The sequence below is a fragment of the Denticeps clupeoides genome, unplaced genomic scaffold (genome assembly GCF_900700375.1).
Source record: "Denticeps clupeoides unplaced genomic scaffold, fDenClu1.1, whole genome shotgun sequence".
In the NCBI taxonomy this organism is placed as follows: domain Eukaryota; kingdom Metazoa; phylum Chordata; class Actinopteri; order Clupeiformes; family Denticipitidae; genus Denticeps; species Denticeps clupeoides.
This window is the reverse complement of record NW_021629950.1, coordinates 4,986-28,061: the sequence shown is the minus strand read 5'-3', so window position 1 is coordinate 28,061 and position 23,076 is coordinate 4,986. Positions and strand designations below refer to the sequence as shown.

General features: G+C 41.8%; 1 protein-coding gene and 1 long non-coding RNA gene across 3 annotated transcripts; both read right to left on the bottom strand.

The window, feature by feature from the left end:
• Positions 1 to 8,353: 8,353 nt before the first annotated feature.
• Positions 8,354 to 11,776, bottom strand: LOC114778103 (uncharacterized). Its single transcript, XR_003746180.1, has 3 exons — positions 11,715 to 11,776; positions 8,536 to 8,704; positions 8,354 to 8,414 (listed from the first exon to the last, which is right to left on the bottom strand). It is a non-coding gene; the product is annotated as an uncharacterized LOC114778103 (long non-coding RNA).
• A 5,936-nt stretch (positions 11,777 to 17,712) lies between these two features.
• Positions 17,713 to 19,701, bottom strand: LOC114778101 (complement C1q tumor necrosis factor-related protein 3-like). 2 transcript variants are annotated; one of them, XM_028967087.1, is made up of 4 exons: positions 19,395 to 19,701; positions 18,874 to 19,007; positions 18,549 to 18,677; positions 17,713 to 17,987 (listed from the first exon to the last, which is right to left on the bottom strand). In XM_028967087.1, coding segments are annotated over exons 1-4 (504 nt in total). In that variant the 5' UTR covers positions 19,397 to 19,701; the 3' UTR covers positions 17,713 to 17,748. The 2 variants fall into 2 exon arrangements, with proteins under 2 accessions (XP_028822920.1, XP_028822919.1); XM_028967086.1 differs by having other exon boundaries at positions 17,713 to 18,035; positions 19,395 to 19,697.
• Between the last annotated feature and the right edge of the window lie 3,375 nt (positions 19,702 to 23,076).

Sequence of the window (23,076 nt, the reverse complement as noted above, 5' to 3'; positions counted from 1 at the left end):
AAGTTACTTGATAATAATATTAAAAACCATGTCTAAAATATATATATGTCTGATGTGAACTATATTAAAAAGTGGTTAGAAAGTGTGTAGGTATATATTTTCAATATTATCATTACATAATCCATAGTGGAAAAACATGATTAAAAAGAATGTTGAAAAGTTTTTTCAATGTTCATAAATATATCAGTTTGATAAACAGAAGTCTGTGTGAGGTTCATTAAATAGAAATTATAGTTTGTTAACGTTTTTGTGCGGCATATCTTCTGAAAACCAAAGATGAGACACCTTTGGAGAACTGTTTGTTCATAAAACAGTGTTACGATTAGTTTTTGTGTGGCATATCATCTGAAAACCATAGATGAGACACCTTTGGAGAAAGGTTTGTTCATAAATCAGCATTATGATTAGTTTTATTTTGGCATGGAAAAGTCTGTTTGTGTGTGTGTGTGGTGTGTGTGTGTGTGTGTGTGTGTGTGTGAACAGGTTATGTCCTGTGTCAATGGTGTGATGCTTCCTACATACCATTATATGATGTATCTTTTGGAAAATGACTGATGGGATACCATATTCAGTAAGTATATTAACAGTGTTTGCGTTGTATTAAAATTAGTATTGTGTTTAGTATGTGTTTAATACTGAAACAATAGGTTGAGTAAATCCTTGAGTGCAAAACAAGGTTTCTGTTTTAAAAGATAGTCTAAGGGTGTGTGAACTGTGGGTCTGTGTCATTGATATGAGGGGTTCGTAAACCACCAACAATGGTCATTTTTGCAAACATCAGTTTCAAGCGAGCACTAAATAGTAGTTGGTTATCTGCTGGGTGGTGAAGATCTTGTTACTGCCAATGAGGAGCGGTCACAAGCTGGGATGGTTTCAGAGGAAATTAACATTGTTAATAAATGTAGGACTTTATTTTCTGAAAAGAATCTTGAAAAAAAAATTTCATGTTCATAAATATATCAGTTTGATAAACAAAAGTCTGTGTATGGTTCACGTTTTGTGTGTCATATCATCTGAAAACCATAAATGAAATACCTCTGGCTTGTTCATAAAACAGCGTGACGATTAGTTTTATTTTAGCAAGGAAAAGAAAAAGTCTGTTGTGTGGGTGTGTGTGTGTGTGTGTGTGTGTGTGTCAATCATACAAATAGTAAATATACGAACAGTGAAGCCCTTCAGCATCAGAAGGTTAAAAAAATACAAATATACTGTAGAAAAAAATAAGTGAAACTTTAAATTCTTGATATTATAGCCCTAAAAGTCGCAACCCCCCTCTCTAAAAATCACACCTCTTGATACGATTTTAGAAAATATGAAATTGTTAACATGAGAAATTTATTTGAAGTTACTTGATAATAATAAAAAATCATGTCTAAAATATATATATGTCTGATGTGAACTACAACAACTACAAAAAGTGGTTAGAAGTGTGTAGGTATATTTTTCAATATTATCATTACATAATCCAAAGTGGAAAAAAAAACATGATTAAAAAGAATAGTGGTTTTCAACGTTTTAAAGTAGGATTTGAGAGTTTTTTTTTCATGTTCATAAATATATCAGTTTGATAAACGGAAGTCTGTGTGTGGTTCATTTAAATAGAAATTATAGTTTGTTAACGTTTCTGTGAGAAAGGTTTGTTCATAAAACAGTGTTATGATTAGTTTTATTTTAGCAAGAAAAAGAAAAAGTCTGTGTGTGTGTGTGTGTGTGTGTGTGCGTGCCAGTGATGTGATGCCTCCTACATACCATTGTGTGATGTATCTTTTGGAAAAACGACTGAATGTGTTGTATATTTAAAATAAGTATTGTGTTTAAACTTGTTTTTCTTTAACTAGAAATCCTTTTAAACCATATATCATTAAAATATGGTTTTAAAAATAGTCTAAGTGTGTGTGTGTGTGTGTGTGTGTGTGTGTATGTGTCAATATGAGACTCTGCAAGGTGTCGGGGAAGAATGTGAGATGAAACCGGGAAGGGAAGTGGGGAAAGGGATGGCGTTGGGAGAAATGGGGTCATAAGCAATCAGTGATGGCCATAGTTGTAAACAAGTGATAAGACATCTGTTTTAAAAGTTAGTCTAAGTGTATATGACATCTGTAATGTGACACAAGGGAGAGAGCGATAGAGTGGGGCGAGAAGGTGCTGTGATGCTTCCTACATACAAAATGGGATTCTACCATATTCAGTCAGTATATGAATAGCGTATGCGTTTGTATTTTTAAAATAAGTTTGTGTAAGTATTGTGTTTAAACGTGTTAAACACTGAAACAGTAGGTTGAGTAAAACCATACACTTAAAAATAAGGTTTCTGTTTTAAAAGTAGAGCTATACCGGTTTATGACCTCTCCCACAACAGCCATAGTTTGTAAACAAGTGATATGACATCTGTTTTTTTAAAAGCTTGTCTAAGTGATTATATGACATCTAAGATTGTGAGAGGATGCGCTGGGTGTCCAAGGGTGAGAGAGGGGAGAGGGAAGGAGGTCATAAATTACGCGCTGGGTGTCCGGTGGAGAAGGGGAGAAGGTAGAAGGGTAGGTGGTCATAAATCATGCGCTTTTTCCTTATGCTGATATGTCATCAATCATTTTTGACATAAAGTATATTTTAATCACTACTTATACAGATACATATTTATGTTATTTTTTTGTGATGCTATTACCTTCTGCTTCTGTCACTTTCTGCCGTGACAAGTGTTTATCTTATCTTATCTTGCACTGGGACTGCTGTACAGGACCTCAATTTCGTCGTGCTGTAGTACTAAGTATGATTGTGCAATGACAATAACGTCTTTAAACTTAAATTTTCTCTGGCATTAGATTGAACAATGAAAGTCTCAGAAACGTCAATTTGCACATGTCAATAAATGTTTTTGTTCGGACTCAATCGATTAAAAGTGATTAGTCACTAATAGTCACTTGCCATGATGCATATTTAAAACTATTTTCAATTTGTTACTTTTAAAAGCTATTTAAAATACAGAGACTTTTCCCGTCCACGTCGAATGGTGTAATATCATGCAAGTTAAAGGGAATAAATTGGATAATGAATCCAATGAGTGGATGCAAATTTTTCGACCAATGGTCTCCATGGCAACAGGTCAGTAACGGTCAGTCCGATTAATCAACGTGCTCCACTTCCACAACTCTGGTCGACCCGAAGCGGTTTACCTGCGCCAACAAAGCGAGACTGCGAGCGGGTCTGCAGATCCTCCCAGACGTTGAGGTAAAGCAGACTGTGATTTGTTCTGGAACTGTCTCTGGAACGTACTCAGCTCTTGGTGAGCAGTGGGCACCATGACAGGCGCCCGGGGAGCAGCTTGTGGGGACCGTGCTTTGAACCAGGGGACCTTGGTGGTTTGGCATCCACACCTGCAACCTTCCGATTACGGGGCCACACTTGGACCGTGTCGCCATATCGTAATACAGCTAAAAAACTCAATGTTGCAGGTGAGAACTTAAACAGACCAATCAGGACATGAGAAGAATCATGTCTAGCTGCCCTAAATAGATCTTTCATACAAGACACAGTTAGAAATGATGATGAGCACTTTATAACACCGTGTCATATTTACAATTACGGCATTTGGCAGAGCGACTTACAACGTGCTTTCAAGTTACCATCAATGAAGAGATCAATTCCGGTTCACTAGAACCCCCAACTATGAATACAATCTTTTTATTCATTCTGTTGTAGATTCTGTACACAAGTTTGACAAGAAGAAGGTTACAAGTTCATCTAAATATTCTCTAATGAAGTACTGGAGGCTCGGAGTATACGAGGTGCAGTGCGAGGTGTAATAAGGGCTGTGAGGTAGGATGGTGCTACTCCATGTTTGGCTTTGTAGACCAGCATCAGTATTTAGAACCTGATGCGTGCAGCTACTGGGAGCCGGTGGAGGGAACGTAGCCGAGGGGCGGTGTGGAGAACTTGGGAAGGTTGAACATCAGTCCTGTATGAGTTGTAGAGGTCGGATGGTACATAGAGGTAGATTCTTGTTTACTGCCACTTTCACTTTTTAATCATTATTATTGGTGTGTTTTACACTGAACCGGAAGAGCACCAAGTTCCAGGTTCAAACCCCACTTACTACCATCGTGTCCCTCTGTCCCCAGGGGGACTGTCCCCGTCACTACTGAATGTAAATGTGTTGTTACGGAACAAGTAAAATAATATAGTTGTATATAATCCAAGTGAAATATAGTACACAGTCAGTAAAAACATTTGTTTTGCACGTCATTAGTGTGAACATGGACACGCCCCCTACACAAATGGGCCAATCGGATACCAGTACAACTTTGATTCTACATTTTATTATTAGATCATTTGTACCGTGATATAAAATTATTTTTAATGTTTGTCTTGTGTTTTAGACGTGTCAGAAAGACTTTGGGCGGAACCAGATTTGTTTAGTTGTTTCTATCTGGTCCGGTTAGAGTGTGACACCTAATGAGCCACGCGTATTTTTCACATGTAAATGTGTGCGTTCATGACGGAAAGTAAGTGCTGAGGAGTGTTGTTCACACTCGTGTGTTCGATTCGTTTATCGATTCCTTTCATACTGTTTTATATGCAGAGAGAGAGAGTTTGTAATGTTTGGGAATTATTTAATTCTTATGCTAATTTCCGCCTGCTATTAGCGCTAAGCTAACGGGGTTCAATAATTTTCCTGTGTTTTTAGCTGCCTATATTTATATTCTAGGTAAAATGTTCTAGTGCTGGTTAGCTGCTTATGTAGGATTGTATTGTCTGTTTCATGTTAGATTATTGTAAGCAGTGTTATTAATCAGTGTTGTGTATCATATCATGTTCTGTGGAGTGATTTGCTTATGTATGCTTTCTGTGTTTCTTGTAGACCACACACACACACACACACACAGACACACACACACACACACACACATACTTCGTTAATAAATAAGATCATTGATAAGCTGGCCTCCAGGCTCCTGATTCTCTGACCGGAATCAGATCCTATTGTCGCTTCACCAGTGTAACACGTCGTGGGAGTGGTAGAATCTACACGACAAGACGTGTGAAACTCAAGAAAGGCAAAGGAGATTTCATTCATTTTTTCTTTATAGATTCTTTATTTACCGAAATATCCTACTGTGTCTTCCTTTTACCTTCAGAGATGGAGGGACCAGGCGAGCAGTACTGGAGGCTCGGAGTATACCAGGTGCAGTGCGAGGTGTAATAAGGGTATTATAAATCATTATAAATCACAGAATCTCTGTATTTAATCAGCTCAAGGTAATGTTGAGACGTGAGAGAAAGTCCAGATGCACACAAATAACTTGTGAAGCATAAGATTGACAGAGTGCTTGGTCTGAATTGTGCTGACTGTCTGGTTCCAGTTCTGGATTTTACATGGTAAACACAAGTTGGAGAGTAACGGTGCCACGTCTGGGTGCAGCAGGAGCCCCAGCTGGCAGCACTCAGCCTGACAGCAGGGCTCTAACCATGGACAGGTGCTGCTGGGTAGGCATCCGTGGTTGGAGCCCTGTTAGAAGGAACCGACACTGATGCATCGATGTGGATCCTGAACTTTGATTTCAGTTCCTGGCAACCGCCACACGCCTGTTGGTTTGTTTTTCTTGGCTTCCTTTGTTTTGTCCCTCGTGCCTTTTTCTTTTGTGCGTATTAATAAATCCCATTTGCCCAGATGTCCCGTCTCTGCGCTTCCTTCCCCCGTCAGCCCGTGGTCGTGACAAACAGAGGTAAAATGTACAATGAGACATTGTTCTGACATTCAAACAAATCCTGTTCAATTTTCTGATATGTATTGTATTTCTTTTCATAAATTATTTGTTGTTCCGGCAGCTCAGGTGGCACTTTATTTTAAAAAGTCTATATTTGCCAGATCAAGTAAAGCATACATGTGCATGTTTTTGGTGTTATGTTTTGGTGTTTAATTATCATTATATTCGTGCATTTTCTAAAGATTCTGTTTTTGAATAAAAGGTTGGAAATGAATGCTTTTATTTATTCATAATTTATAAAAAATAATCGACAGATTAATTGATTATTAAAATGATTGTTAGTAGCAGCCCTGCTTCTTTATTATCGGAAGATAAATCGAACATTAAGACTAACTGTGCTGTAAAACAAGTATTTGCTTTATTAGATATTTCTCCAGATTTATTTGTTTTAAAGCCAAATGGCGTATGATGTAAGCCAGGACTTTATTAGGCATCAGACCAAGTGATGATTATCACCATTTCACAGGGTGAAGAGCAGGAATCCGCTGAAGATGCAGTGATTACTCTCATCGTTGTAAAGTCGCTGGTTTCCAGGAAGACGCAGGTTAACCCAGTCTCCCGCCTCCAGCTGCAGAGTCACGCCGCCGACCAGGTAGGAGACGTGGTGGTCCATGTCGTACTCCCCCAGCAACATGATCCTCTGCTGGTTCCTGTACAGCGCTGTGTACATGGTGCGCGATGAGAGGATGTCCGCCACGGTGAACCTGAAGAAGTAAACGCCCTTCACTGGAGCGGTGAAGAACCCTGCAAGAACCATACAGAAAAATTCACTACAGTCAGATCTACTACCATGATGCACCTGTCAGGTTAAACAGGAGACTATCAGTCCCTGTTCATCACCGGACCGAACCACAAACCCTGGTGGACGCCAGGGACTCCGCCTTCCAGTCCAAAGACAAAGAGGCTCAATTCTACAGGCCGAGCCAACCAGTCACGGGCCAGTAAGGAGCAAAACGAGCTGATGCAGAGAAGATGAACATGGCTGCCCGCTCCTCACCAACGGTGATGGTTTAATCCTTTAAACCTGAGCCACACCGTGTGTGGTGTTTCACAAGGACAGTCACTTCACTTTCACAAAGTGCGTTAAGAGGCTGGCACTGAGGTGTTTAAAGAATGTGACTCCCACTGACACCATGACTATGAGAAGATGCTGAGCACCTGTATTACTGCTGTAGGCAGTTGGTGATGATGTTCCTGAAGACCAAGTTCAGTTCGGAAGGTCCTGCTTGTACATACTCAGTATTAAATGTCAAAGCTGCTGAAAAGGCCACTTTGCCTCCTGTAAAGTGGAACAGAACCAAACAAACATCACTGCTGATATTCAACTTTACAAAAAGACAAAAACATAATCATCTGATCTGTAAGTAATTCTATTGATTTACATAGAATGATGACTAGAACGTAACTTATATCCCAAATAAAAGGCACATCATATTTAAGGATATGACCCAATACTCATCATGTACAAATAAACCGATCTTTCATCACGATTACAATATGTATTCAGTATATAGCAATAATAATATCAAAGTTTGTTCAGCATATTTTCCGTCATTTACCTGCATTCATGATGTTCAGTTTCTCCACTTTGGTCTCCACTGATGTTAGTCTGGTCTTCAGTCCTCCAATCTCTGCATTCAGAGCAGAAAATATTAAAACCACAGTTCATCACATGATACCTGAGTTCTTCTGCTGCAGATCTTCTACTTGGTTCTTGACAGCTTTCAGCTCTGCTGCTTGTTCTGATGTAGGTGGAACACAAAAAATGAGCCAAATCTTCACCAAGAAAATATGATTAGAGATCATTTCAATCCAGCACCTGCATTCTGATGAGTCAGGTTCTCCACGTTCTGCTCATTGTCATCCATTTGGATCTTTAGAGCCGTCAGCTCTGCCACAAGTGCTGCAATAATGAAGGAATAATTTAGTACTTTATGGTAGATTATGGTATGGCTTATTTCTATAGGAGATTAAAGAGTTTTTATGACAGGATGGTCGCATATAACAGTTCATTTATATGGCTGTATATGGCAGTTTATGGCGGTATATAATAATTTATGGATGAATATGGTTGCATATAACAGTTCATTTATATGGCTGTATATAATAATTTATGGCGGTATATGAATGTACATGACTGTATGTATGGATGTATAACAATGTATATTGATGAGATGTCGCTGGTTGTTCCCATGCTCAGAATTACTGTAAAAAATTAAATGGTCACTCTTGTAAGCAGCTTGGATGTGAACGTTGGACTGTCTGTTCTGCATTACCTGCATTTTCCATCTTCAGATTCTCCAGGTCTTTCTGTACGTCTGACAGGACAGCATCTTGCGCGTATATACAAAATAATACAGATGTCTGTTATTCTAAATTATATCTACTCATGCACTCTATTACATGTAGAGAATTGAATTAATGTACTGTTATTATAACCTAAACTAATCATAACCAATGAATAATAATTCACTGTTTATGTTATTTATACAGTAATTACATGGAATTAATACTATGTGTGATTAAATAATACTATTTGTATAGTATATTTTACACTATAATATTTGTCAAATGTCATTTATGCACCTGCATTCTCCTTCTTCATGTTCTCCACTTCATCCTTCATGGTCTTTATCTCCACATCTTGAGCTAAATAATGTAATAATGTAAATGTAAATGAGCTAAATACCAACATTAAAGTCTGTGAATGATGTTCATACTGGTCTCAGTGTTGTTGAATTAATATTGCACATTTAGAAGATGTGATTACCAGCGTTTTCTCTCTCCAGAACTTTGAAATCCAGCCTCAGATCCAGCACCATGTCTTCAGGGTCCTTTAGGTTGGTCTTCACGTTCTCCAACTGGACTTCCTGAGCCAGCATCGTGTCCCGCAGGTAGTGGACCGTGTTCCTCAGGTACTGCAGCTCAGCGTTGATGTCCTGCACAGGAATTTCTTTTTTTGTATTTAGAGGGTTGCTCTGGTTGTTCAGAGAAAGAGCTCTAAATGTGGAGAACAGCAGGAACAGCAAGGAGATGATGACCCTCATCTTCAACACAATCAGGTCAGCTTTCCACTCATCTAGATTCTTCTCCGTCTTGGCCCCTCCGTGGTGGAATGAACTTCCCCTTTAGGTCAGAACAGCTCAGTCACTGAGCACCTTCAAACGGCAGCTCAAGACCTTCCTGTTTAGAGAAGATTTAGATGAACTTGTGACCTTCTTCTTGTCTTCTGTACAGAATCTACAACAGAGTGAATAAAAAGATTGTATTCATAGTTGGGGGTCCTAGTGAACCAGAACTGACCACTTCATCCATGGTAACATGGAAGCACGTTGTAAGTCGCTCTGGTTAAGGACGTCTGCCAAACGCCTTAAATGTAAATGTAAGCGGCCTCCTTTTTTTATAAAGCCGAACTTATTCATTATTTACATTTAAGGCGTTTGGCAGACGGCCGTATCCAGAGCCACTTACAACGTGCTTCCAAGTTACCATGGATGAAGAGATCAATTCCGGTTCACTAGGACCCCCAACTATGAATACAATCTTTTTATTCACTCTGTTCTAGTTTCTATACAGAAGTCAGACGAGAAGAAGGTCACAAGTTCATCTAAATCTTCTCTAAAGAGGAAGGTCTTGAGCTGCCGTGTGAAGGTGTTCAGTGACTGAGCTGGAAGACGGAGAAGAGTCTAGATGAGCGTCTTCCTTTTACCTTCAGAGATGGAGGGACCAGGCGAGCAGTACTGGAGGCTCGGAGTATACCAGGTGCAGTGCGAGGTGTAATAAGGGCTGTGAGGTAGGATGGTGCTACTCCATGTTTGGCTTTGTAGGCCAGCATCAGTATTTAGAACCTGATGCGTGCAGCTACTGGGAGCCAGTGGAGGGAACGTAGCAGAGGGGCGGTGTGGAGAACTTGGGAAGGTTGAACATCAGTCGTGCTGCGTCCTGTATGAGTTGTAGAGGTGGGATGGTACATAGAGGTAGATTCTTGTTTACTGCCACTTTCGCTTTTTAATCATTATTATTGGTGTGTTTTACACTGAACCGGAAGAGCACCAAGTTCCAGGTTCAAATCCCCACTTACTACCATCGTGTCCCTCTGTCCCCAGGGGGACTGTCCCCGTCACTACTGAACGTAAATGTGTTGTTACGGAACACGTAAAAGAATATAGTTGTATATAATCCAAGTGAAATATAGTACATAGTGGTTTTTAATGTTTGTCTTGTGTTTTGGACGTGTGAAGCTCAAGAAAGTCAAAGGAGATTTCATTCATCTTTTCTATATAGATTCTTTATTTGGCGTATTTGCATTTTGTAATAACGCTCATGTTACGCTCGCCTTTACGATGTCCGCATAGCTGCGTCCTGTTCACCAGCCTCCCAGATCAACCTGGACAGCCTGGTTCTTGTACTGTTTTCTTTTCTCCACGTCTCCTTGTGAAGCTTCTCGAAGATGCTCCAGTGCTGCTCTCATGTCCACTGTCTGCTCGAGTTGCCCACACAGTTCCTTCTCCCTTCTGAGGAGGACCTTCAGGGTTTCCTCAATCTCCTGCCTCTTGCTTGTATTGTTTAAGTCCTGGAAACGTTTTTCCAGTTCGTTCCTGGTAGATGTTTCTTCAAGGAGCACTTTTTCAAGTTCTTCTCGTGCTCTGTGCTCATGGTCACGTTCGGCTGTCATCATCTCAAGTTCCTTTTTCATTTGCTGGAGCGTCTCCTCGTGGAGACTGTCTTTGCTCTCCAGCTGATGACGGAACTTTGTCTCTGTCTCCAGGAGAAGCCTCTCTGCCTCTTTCCTGCTTTCTCTTTTTGCTTCAAGCTCTTTTTCAGCTTTCTCTCTCCTGCTCTGCTCATCTGTCATTTGACTTCTCAGCGTTTCCTGCTCCTTCTTCTCGTTCTGCAGCGTCTCTTCATAAAGAGCCTGCATGCTCCCCAGCTGCGTATGGAGCTGTGTCTCCATCTCCATCTGCTTTCCAGTTTCTCTCACGTTACAGAAACACCTTTCTGCTTCTTCTCTGTTGTGTATCTCCACGTTCAGCTGTGCTTCAAGCTCCTCAAATCGCAGCTGTTCCAGATCTTGTTCTTCTCTCAGTCTTTCTTTTACTTCATTCTCAGCCTCCTGGACGGCAATTTGCCTCAGCTCTTCACGCCAAGCCAGGCTGTTCTGTGTCGTGTCACGAATAGCCATCTCCAGATTATTATTAGAGGCCATGAACATCTCCTCCACTTCTTTACGATGACCGGGATCCCTTTCCAGGAATGTCTCCGTCACCGCCTCGAGTGTGCCGAGCTGTTCCCCGAACACCTCAACCTGACCCATCTGAGCTGATTTCAGATCGGTCATTTTGGGCTCAACGGAAACGTCCTTCTTGAAGAAGCGACGCTTGGTCCACCTAACAAACTTCTTCCACGCCTTCATTTCTCTACCTCTATACTGAACTCTCGTAAATCTGAAATGATTAAGTTCTTCACGGCTCACCTCTTAAATAGAGCGAAGCTGATGATGTCACTTTTTTTTTCAGCCAATCAGATGGAGGAACAAGATCTTAAGAACATTGTGATTGGCTGGTTTCACTCAGCTGATTACGCTACAGAACAAGAGCTCAGAAACATTGTGATTGGCTGAAAAAAATTATATCAGCCAATCACATTAATTCTGGGCTCTTGTTCTTGCTGAAAAAAAAGTGCCTCTCTGGACAGTGAATCAGGAGGAAACCCACACCGAGACAGAAGAACATGTAAACTCCACACACACAAGGTGCTGTCAACGCTATTTGTCCCAAATCAAATTACTGCCACTTTCACTTTTTAATCATTATTATTGGTGTGTTTTACCCTTGGCCGACACGCTCGCGTCTGAACCGGAAGAGCACCAAGTTCCAGGTTCAAACCCCACTTACTACCATCGTGTCCCTGAGCGGGACGCTTAACCCTGACTGTGTCCCCAGGGCATACCTGTCAAGTATCCCGTTTTGGCCCGTTCTTTCCCGCCGTCCTCCCGTATTAGTATTTTCCCGTAAATCTCCCGTATTTTAATCTGCGTTATTTAAAAAAAAATAATCTTGAGTTGTGTCGCTAATCTCGCGATAAGTGCCGCCTGCAGTAGCTACTACAGGTACTGAAGGTGGAAGTTCTCGCGAGATTAGCGCGTGAGGTCAGATGACGAGATGATGAGTGACGACGCGGGAAAAAAGAAGAAGAAACAGACAGATGATGGACGCCAGGACAGAGAAGGAAGGCGCTCCTGCCAAAAAACTACATCCTCGTGTCAATACCGCGATCAATGGGACACCGAATGTATTTTTATGAAGAAGAGCGGGGTGGGGGACAGTCATTTATAACCGCGACTTTAGCGTCGCACACGGGGGAAGGAATGATGTCCGCCAGGCACAAAAACATGCCCGGGCGATGTCAGCATTCGTGACGAGAAATGCCACTGAGGCAGACCAGGTCACAAGTGCAGAGGTACAAACGGCAACGCTGTGTACCAAAAACCTGATTCATCAGTTTGTCCAATAATGGCGGACAGGAAACAAAGGTCAGGAGTCCAGTACAACTTTGATTCTACATTTTATTATTAGATCATTTGTACCGTGATATAAAATTATTTTTAATGTTTGTCTAGTGTTTTAGACGTGTGAAACTCAAGAAAGGCAAAGGAGATTTCATTCATTTTTTCTTTATTTACCGAAATATCCTGTAATAAGGGTATTATAAATCATTATAAATCTGCTTGGCAGCAGAATCCCAGAATCTCTGTATTTAATCAGCTCAAGGTAATGTTGAGATGTGAGAGAAAGTCCAGATGCACACATATCAAAGTTTGTTCAGCATATTTTCTGTCATTTACCTGCATTCATGATGTTCAGTTTCTCCACTTTGGTCTCCACTGATGTTAGTCTGGTCTTCAGTCCTCCAATCTCTGCATTCAGAGCAGAAAATATTAAAACCACAGTCAGTTCCTACGTGAGCTTTACTAGAACGCCTTAAATGTAAATGTAAGCGGCCTCCTTTTTTTATGAAGCCGAACTTATTCATTATTTACATTTAAGGCGTTTGGCAGACGTCCTTAACCAGAGCGACTTACAACGTGCTTCCAAGTTACCATGGATGAAGTGGTCAGTTCTGGTTCACTAGGACCCCCAACTATGAATACAATCTTTTTATTCACTCTGTTGTAGATTCTGTACAGAAGACAAGAAGAAGGTCACAAGTTCATCTAAATCTTCTCTAAAGAGGAAGGTCTTGAGCTGCCGTTTGAAGGTGCTCAGTGACTGAGCTGTTCTGACCTAAAGGGGAAGTTCATTCCACCACGGAGGGGCCAAGACGGAGAAGAATCTAGATGAGTGGAAAGCTGACCTGATTGTGTTGAAGATGAGGGTCATCATCTCCTTGCTGTTCCTGCTGTTCTCCACATTTAGAGCTCTTTCTCTGAACAACCAGAGCAACCCTCTAAATACAAAAAAAGAAATTCCTGTGCAGGACATCAACGCTGAGCTGCAGTACCTGAGGAACATGGTCCGCTACCTGCGGGACACGATGCTGGCTCAGGAAGTCCAGTTGGAGAACGTGAAGACCAACCTAAAGGACCCTGAAGACATGGTGCTGGATCTGAGGCTGGATTTCAAAGTTCTGGAGAGAGAAAACGCTGGTAATCACATCTTCTAAATGTGCAATATTAATTCAACAACACTGAGACCAGTATGAACATCATTCACAGACTTTAATGTTGGTATTTAGCTCATTTACATTTACATTATTACATTATTTAGCTCAAGATGTGGAGATAAAGACCATGAAGGATGAAGTGGAGAACATGAAGAAGGAGAATGCAGGTGCATAAATGACATTTGACAAATATTATAGTGTAAAATATACTATACAAATAGTATTATTTAATCAAACATAGTATTAATTCCATGTAATTACTGTATAAATAACATAAACAGTGAATTATTATTCATTGGTTATGATTAGTTTAGGTTAGAATAACAGTACATTAATTCAATTCTCTACATGTAATAGAGTGCATGAGTAGATATAATTTAGAATAACAGACATCTGTATTATTTTGTATATACGCGCAAGATGCTGTCCTGTCAGACGTACAGAAAGACCTGGAGAATCTGAAGATGGAAAATGCAGGTAATGCAGAACAGACAGTCCAACGTTCACATCCAAGCTGCTTACAAGAGTGACCATTTAATTTTTTACAGTAATTCTGAGCATGGGAACAATCAGCGACATCTCATCAATATACATTGTTATACATCCATACATACAGTCATGTACATTCATATACCGCCATAAACTATTATATACAGCCATATAAATGAACTGTTATATGCAACCATATTCATCCATAAACGATTATATACCGCCATAAACTGCCATATACAGCCATATAAATGAACTGTTATATGCGACCATCCTGTCATAAAAAACTCTTTAATCTCCTATAGAAATAAGTCATACCATAATCTACCATAAAGTACTGAATTATTCCTTCATTATTGCAGCACTTGTGGCAGAGCTGACGGCTGTAAAGATCCAAATGTATGACAATGAGCAGAACGTGGAGAACCTGACTCATCAGAATGCAGGTGCTGGATTGAAATGATCTCTAATCATATTTTCTTGGTGAAGATTTGCCTCATTTTTTGTGTTCCACCTACATCAGAACAAGCAGCAGAGCTGAAAGCTGTCAAGAACCAAGATCTGCAGCAGAAGAACTCAGGTATCATGTGATGAACTCATTAACCAAGTTTACGTACCAGCGTAGTGGGGGTCTTCATTCTGTTCAGATATTTATGAATTTGTGTTGTAGAATAAGCAGAAATGCAAAAAGGAGACAGAGAAGTCCACTGGTTCTAGTAAAGCTCACGTAGGAACTGACTGTGGTTTTAATATTTTCTGCTCTGAATGCAGAGATTGGAGGACTGAAGACCAGACTAACATCAGTGGAGACCAAAGTGGAGAAACTGAACAACATGAATGCAGGTAAATGACATTATTATTGCTATATACTGAATACATATTGTAATCGTGATGAAAGATCGGTTTATTTGTACATGATGAGTATTGGGTCATATCCTTAAATATGATGTGCCTTTTATTTGGGATATAAGTTACTTTCTAGTCATCATTCTATGTAAATCAATAGAATTACTTACATATCAGATGATTATGTTTTTGTCTTTTTGTAAAGTTGAATATCAGCAGTGATGTTTGTTTGGTTCTGTTCCACTTTACAGGAGGCAAAGTGGCCTTTTCAGCAGCTTTGACATTTAATACTGAGTATGTACAAGCAGGACCTTCCGAAATGAACTTGGTCTTCAGGAACATCATCACCAATGTTGGAAACGCCTACAGCAGTAATACAGGTGCTCAGCATCTTCTCATAGTCATGGTGTCAGTGGGAGTCACATTCTTTAAACACCTCAGTGCCAGCCTCTTAACGCACTTTGTGAAAGTGAAGTGACTGTCCTTGTGAAACACCACACACGGTGTGGCTCAGGTTTAAAGGATTAAACCATCACCGTTGGTGAGGAGCGGGCAGCCATGTTCAGCTCCTCTGCATCAGCTCGTTTTGCTCCTTACTGGCCCGTGACTGGTTGGCTCGGCCTGTAGAATTGAGCCTCTTTGTCTTTGGACTGGAAGGCGGAGTCCCTGGCGTCCACCAGGGTTTGTGGTTCGGTCCGGTGATGAACAGGGACTGATAGTCTCCTGTTTAACCTGACAGGTGCATCATGGTAGTAGATCTGACTGTAGTGAATTTTTCTGTATGGTTCTTGCAGGGTTCTTCACCGCTCCAGTGAAGGGCGTTTACTTCTTCAGGTTCACCGTGGCGGACATCCTCTCATCGCGCACCATGTACACAGCGCTGTACAGGAACCAGCAGAGGATCATGTTGCTGGGGGAGTACGACATGGACCACCACGTCTCCTACCTGGTCGGCGGCGTGACTCTGCAGCTGGAGGCGGGAGACTGGGTTAACCTGCGTCTTCCTGGAAACCAGCGACTTTACAACACTGAGAGTAATCACTGCATCTTCAGCGGATTCCTGCTCTTCACCCTGTGAAATGGTGATAATCATCACTTGGTCTGATGCCTAATAAAGTCCTGGCTTACATCATACGCCATTTGGCTTTAAAACAAATAAATCTGGAGAAATATCTAATAAAGCAAATACTTGTTTTACAGCACAGTTAGTCTTAATGTTCGATTTATCTTCCGATAATAAAGAAGTAGGGCTGCTAAATAGAATTTAAAAAGAATTTATGAAAAAAAAAATACAATACAAATCAGAAAATTGAACAGGATTTGTTTGAATGTCAGAACTTCACATACTTACTCGCAGTCCCTCCCTTTGTTCAGACACTTTGCATTGCAGTGCAGAAATGTGAGCTTGTCCACATGCTCCTGGTTTGGCTCTTTGAGGCCACGTTGCTCAGATGGTGTTGATGTGGCAGCGATGCTGCGGAAAGAAGTGAAGTGACTGTCATTGTGAAACACTGCAGCACACGGTGACACATCGAAATGTGTCCTCTGCTCTTAACCGTCACCCCTGGTGAAACACAGTGTGAAAGCGGAACTCTGACCAGGAGTCACACGTGGTCTGTTTTAACGCGGGTAAAAAGCCCACCTAAGGCTGCTCTGCTTTGGAGATACTGAAATATTAATACATAACCTCATGTGTGTTATATCATAGTCAGTTTTGTTCTATAATGTAAAAATTTTACTGGGAGTGTACACATTTACACAAGGGACGGGTTGCCAGATGGCAGGTTTATTGTGCCGAGTGTTTCCAGCATCACTGCTGCCTGCTGCTGCAGTGGGGCGTGTTTCCCACCCCCAAATTCCAGCATTTTCTTGGTTAATTTGCGATTATGTTTATTTATTGGCTACCGAAATATCAAGTTTTGACTACGAATTCAATTAGTACTCAGTAACATATTTAAAAAGTGAAGTACCGCCCTCTCCCAAAAAAGGACTTAATTACCATAAAATGAGTAGTTATAATCCATTACCGCCACCTCGCCTTGTGTGATGGGAGAGATCCTGGTGCTCTTCTAGATCATTAGCACTCACCTCATCTATCTGTACTGGCCTGAGCTTCTTTTGGAATTCGTGGACAATATAATATTGATTAAATACCCAGGGATATTGCATGTTCATAGTGAGCAGCCTTCACATCTCTGGTGTTTCAGGGTTCTTCACAGCCCCGGTGAAGGGACTGTACTCCTTCATGTACAGCACCATCAGGCTGCTGTAGAACGGAAAGATTGTGACACGTTGTCCAAGCCCAGAAATGAGGTGTCTACCTCTCCAGTGGTGTAAGTGTGAAGCTGGTGGCAGGAGATGTGGTGAACATGCAGCCTTCTTCTTCCTCTTTACTGGCTTCCTCGTCTTCACCCTGTAAAGGTCTCACACTGGAACGGCCGATCAGACCCCCACTACGCTGGGACACTTTCCAGATGGTGTCATTTAAGATAATAACCCCATCAGTGTGTGTGGGTTTCTCTACATTTATTATAAATCAGAAAACCCAAGTATATAATTTCAGAATTGTAAATCATAGTGTTCAGACATGGAAGAGGAAGAACAGAATGCGATGGGAAAATTTTACCAGCAGTTACAAAATCCTGTAAGGTCTGGGGTCTCCCTACTGAAGCCTGAAATGTCCTTCAAAGAGCTCACAAAGATCTCACCTTTTCTCGAAGGCCTTTGACCTTTCAGTATCTCTGTGAATTCTACTCACACAAAGCACCCAGCTGATCTCACGAGTTGTGAACGTGGCCTACTGCAGAAGCAACGTGTGCTGGACGCCGTTTATCCAGGCCCTTCATCTGCGCTAAAGATGAAGGCCGAACCCAAGTACGGGGTCGTCTGCAAACTACTGCAGGCTCAGCAAAACACAGACGAAGCGTCACAAAAGGACAGAAATACGTTATTGAGATAATTAAGATTTTATTTCTCAGTATGGAGCTCACATGGTGAACAGAAGGAACCCACTGAAGGAGTTGTGGTTGTTCACGTCATCAAAGAGCCTGTGGTGGTCCGCGGGTAGACGCAGGTTGACCGTGTCCCCCTTCTCCAGCAGCACGGTGGTCCCGCCGTTCAGGTAATGTAGGGCCCCGTCGCTCCCCAGCTTCCCCAGCTGCAGGACCTGCTCTTTGTTCTTGTACAGCGCTATCTTCATGTAGCGTCCATCCAGCATGTCAGCAGCTGTGAAGGTGAAGAAATAAGCCCCTTTAACTGGAGCTGTGAAGAACCCTGGTGAAGAAGAAGAAAGATGCATACAAATAAATACTCATCATGGTCATTTGTGTATTTTATTTGAAAGGACTGACATACAGTGCATCCAGAAAGATATCTAGATAGCCAGGGGACAGTGGTGGCCTAGCAGTTAAGGAAAGGAAAGTGAAGTGATTGTCATTGTGAAACACTGCAGCACAGCACACGGTGACAAGGTGAAACGTGTGCTCTGTATTTAACCGTCACCCTTGGTGACAGTGGGCATCATGACAGGTGCCCGGGAGCAGTGTGTGGGGACGGTACCTTCATCATGATTACGACTCCGCTTCCTTAATCACTAGGCCACCATGGGAAGGTTGGTGGCCTAATCAGAAAGTTGCCGGTTCAAATCCCGACCCGCCAAGGTGCCACTGAGGTCCCCTTGATGAAGGTCCCGTCCTCACACACTGCTCCCCGCTTTCATATGATGTTGTTATTATGGGGTGTTGTGTGTAGAATTCTGTGTTTATTCCATGTTAGAAGAAGTCCTACCCGTTTCACTGTTGTATGCGTTTCCCACATTGACGGTGACGTTCTTGTAGACTATGTTCTTTAAATAATCGGACGTGCGCTCGTATCCAGAAACACCCAGAAACGCCGTGAATGCCACCTTCTCACTTCCTATCGACACAATAAACATGTGATCATGAACATGAAGTTCTACAAAGGACCTGCAATCCAAACAGAACCTGCATCACCAGCTAAACATCTTGACATGCTCATGACGTGACGCCAGAACACAGAACAGGTTCTAAAGCCATGTTTGGTTTGATGTCTCCACTTCAGTGTTTGGTTCTCTGTGACCGTGGCTTCTTACTTGGTTTAACTTCATCCTCATGTTTGGTCTCTATTTTCATGGCTTCCAGCTTCTGCAGCAAAGTGTCCAGCTTCTCTCCATTGGCCTCCACCAGGCGTCTGAGGTCCGGCCCGGGTTGGTTCTCACACTGAGCCCTGCACGAACAGAAGACAGCACACATCTCTGAGGGGACGGGACATGTCCGAGTTCTGTCCCACTCAGCACTAACAGGTCGGCTGTGGAGATCATCTGCCTGCTTCTGACTGAGGAAGAGGAACTTCCATGGACAGACAACACCACCTTCAGAGGAACCACTGAAAATGGCCGGGCGTGGCTCTACTGGGTGACTGACGATAACAAGTATAATTCAGGTCCGAAAAATAAAAGTAAAAACTACGTGTATTTCAACCTTCATTATGAATACAATACAGCAGACTTTTTACAAACATATTGCAGCAGTTTCATTTTAGGAATTAAATACAAATAAACGTTGTATTTAAAGGCGACGACCCCAACGCGGAAGTATTGATGGTTTTACTCACATCTGCTGTCACGGTACAGGACGATAAGGACGAGAAGAAGGACGAGGAGAAGGACGAGGAGAAGGACGAGAAGAAGGACGAGGAGAAGGACGAGAAGAAGGACGAGGTCCGTGTTCACCAGATCAGACACGAAGTACAAAGTGAAAGTGACGTGATGGCGACACGTGTCCACCGTATTTAACCATCACTCTTGGTGAGCAGTGGGCACCATGACAGGCAGTTTTGCCTCCTGTAGTAAAATGTCGGGTTATGTGGATGTGTAGGTGAGGAGAAGATAGTTTATGAGTAGAAATCTGGTCTTCTGTCTGTGTTGTAATGTCACGACGCGACCACACGAGGGAGACAGAAAAATGCCCCACGGGAAAATTATATAAACCGCCACGTTTGTCTATTCTTTACTACAGTCTGATTTAATAAAGACGTGTTTATAATAAAACGTAGCTGTATGCAGAAAAACTATAAGACAAATATAAGTAATTGTGGACTAATTAACAGCAATTCAGCTGTGACCCCTACTGGCCATCTACTAATTTACAGTATTTACATTTACATTTACAGCATTTATCAGACGCCCTTATCCAGAGCGACTTACAGTCAGTAGTTACAGGGACAGTCCCCCCCCCCCTGGAGACACTCAGGGTTAAGTGTCATGCTCAGGGACACAATGGTAGTTAGTGGGGTTTGAACCTGGGTCTTCTGGTTCATTGGCGTGTGTGTTACTCACTAGGCTACTACCACCCTTCGGGTATTTACCAGACACCCTCATCCAGAGTTCCTTACAGACAGTAGTGACAGGGACAGTCCCCTCCTGGGGACACTCAGGGTAAAGTGTCTCACTCGGGGACACGATGGTTGTAAGTGAGGTTTGAGCCTGGGACACAGCACACGGTCCAGCCATGACAGGCGCCCGGGGAGCAGTGTGTGGGGACGGTGCTTTGCTCAGTGGCACCTCATTGGCACCTTGGCGGATGGGGATTCGAACCGGCAACCTTCTGATTAGGGGGCCGCTTCCTTAACCGCTAGGCCCCCACTGCCGCTTTTATCCTGATGGATCTGTTGTCCAGGTCCATTTCCCCCAGTTGTACTCTGTGAAGCGGTGTTTTATGGGAATTGAATGCTCTGTAGAGTTGTATGATTTCGGGGGCGCCACACCTGGAGCAGCTGCGGAAACGTCATCACTGGCGCGGATGAGAACCAATGGGATCACAGAGACCCCGTTTCTGTCCAATCAGCAGCGACCGCGGGGTCGCCGTCCCGCCCCCTCCGACCGCAGCGTCCTTCTAACCCGCACGCACACACACACACACACGCAGAGACAATGTCCGCCACCAGCACCGAGACCCCCGCCGAGGGACGCGTCTTCTTCCAGGCGGCGCCGGGCAGCGTGTCGCGGGACGAGCCGGCCCAGAAGAGGCAGGGCAAGGTGACGGTGAAGTACGACAGGAAGGAGCTGCGGAAGAGGCTGCATCTGGAGGAGTGGATCGTCCAGCAGCTCAGCGCGCTGTACGACTGCGAGGTGAGAAGATAAGGACCTTCTCAGCCAGGACCTGCAGAACACCTCCTTACAGGGGTTCTCCCTGACCTCCACCTCGGCGTGGACCTCCACGTTTCTGGTGGACCTCCACCCTTCATCTCCTGCCAGTGTGGGGCATGAGTGGGGGATGAGTGGGGCGCAGAAAAAAAGGGAATAGTCTTCCTCCTCTTTTTACAGGAACCGACATGAGCAATTCTGCATTTATAATGACAACACTGACAAAATTCTATTATCATAAAGGAGAAGAAGAAATATTTGGTTTAAATTAGAAATTCATGTATGGAGTTATTTTGAGGGTGATGTGTTGAAAACGGTGGTATTACGCGAATACAGGATGCTTATTTCTTTCTGTTATTTTTTGTAAGATGTCTGACCATCAGGGGCCGAGTTTTTGATATAAAGACCCTGATAAGCTTATAGGATTATCTGCAGGTCATCGACGTCCTCACGAATGAAGGTGGCAATCTCGCAGCTTCTGAGCTTTTCTTGGTGGAGTTCCTCAGACTGGAACTAACCACTCTGACCCACTTCTGTCTGTCACAACCTCACAGCGAGGGCATCTCACCAGCGTCACGTGCAGTTAGAGCCGCTCCATTTACTCCCTAGAATTACTCAACCCACACAGAATTATATATGATCATGTTGCACTTCAGTATCAACACGTGATTTACGTGATTAGTAAGTTTTACGTTACAAAGCCAAGCAAGTGAGTCTTACGTGATGAGTGAGTGAGTTATGTAATTAGTAAGGTTTACGTGATGAGTGAGTTATGTAATTAGTAAGGTTTGTGTGATGAGTGAGTTTTACGTGATGAGTGAGTTATGTAATTACGATTTACGTGATGAGTGAGTTTTACATGATGAGTGAGTTATGTAATTAGTAAGGTTTACGTGATGAGTGAGTGAGTTATGTAATTAGTAAGGTTTATGTGATGAGTGAGTTTTACGTGATGAGTGAGTGAGTTATGTAATTAGTAAGATTTACGTGATGAGTGAAGAGTGAGTTATGTAATTATTATGATTTATGTGATGAGTGAAGAGTGAGTTACGTAATTAGTAAGATTTACATGATGAGTGAGTTATGTAATTAGTAAGGTTTATGTGATGAGTGAAGAGTGAGTTATGTAATTAGTAAGATTTACGTGATGAGTGAGTTTTACGTGATGAGTGAGTGAGTTATGTAATTAGTAAGGTTTATGTGATGAGTGAGTTTTATGTGATGAGTGAAGAGTGAGTTATGTAATTAGTAAGATTTACGTGATGAGTGAGTTTTATGTGATGAGTGAGTTATGTAATTAGTAAGATTTACGTGATGAGTGAGTTATGTAATTATTACGATTTATGTGATGAGTGAAGAGTGAGTTATGTAATTAGTAAGATTTACATGATGAGTGAGTTATGTAATTAGTAAGGTTTATGTGATGAGTGAAGAGTGAGTTATGTAATTAGTAAGATTTACGTGATGAGTGAGTTTTACGTGATGAGTGAGTGAGTATGTAATTAGTAAGGTTTATGTGATGAGTGAGTTTTATGTGATGAGTGAAGAGTGAGTTATGTAATTAGTAAGATTTACGTGATGAGTGAGTTTTATGTGATGAGTGAGTGAGTTATGTAATTAGTAAGATTTACGTGATGAGTGAGTGAGTTATGTAATTAGTACGATTTATGTGATGAGTGAAGAGTGAGTTATGTAATTAGTAAGATTACGTGATGAGTGAGTGAGTTATGTAATTAGTACGATTTATGTGATGAGTGAAGAGTGAGTTATGTAATTAGTAAGATTTACGTGATGAGTGAGTTTTATGTGATGAGTGAGTGAGTTATGTAATTAGTAAGATTTACGTGATGAGGGAGTGAGTTATGTAATTAGTACGATTTATGTGATGAGTGAAGAGTGAGTTATGTAATTAGTAAGATTTACATGATGAGTGAGTTATGTAATTAGTAAGGTTTATGTGATGAGTGAAGAGTGAGTTATGTAATTAGTAAGATTTACGTGATGAGTGAGTTTTACGTGATGAGTGAGTGAGTTATGTAATTAGTAAGGTTTATGTGATGAGTGAGTTTTATGTGATGAGTGAAGAGTGAGTTATGTAATTAGTAAGATTTACGTGATGAGTGAGTTTTATGTGATGAGTGAGTGAGTTAT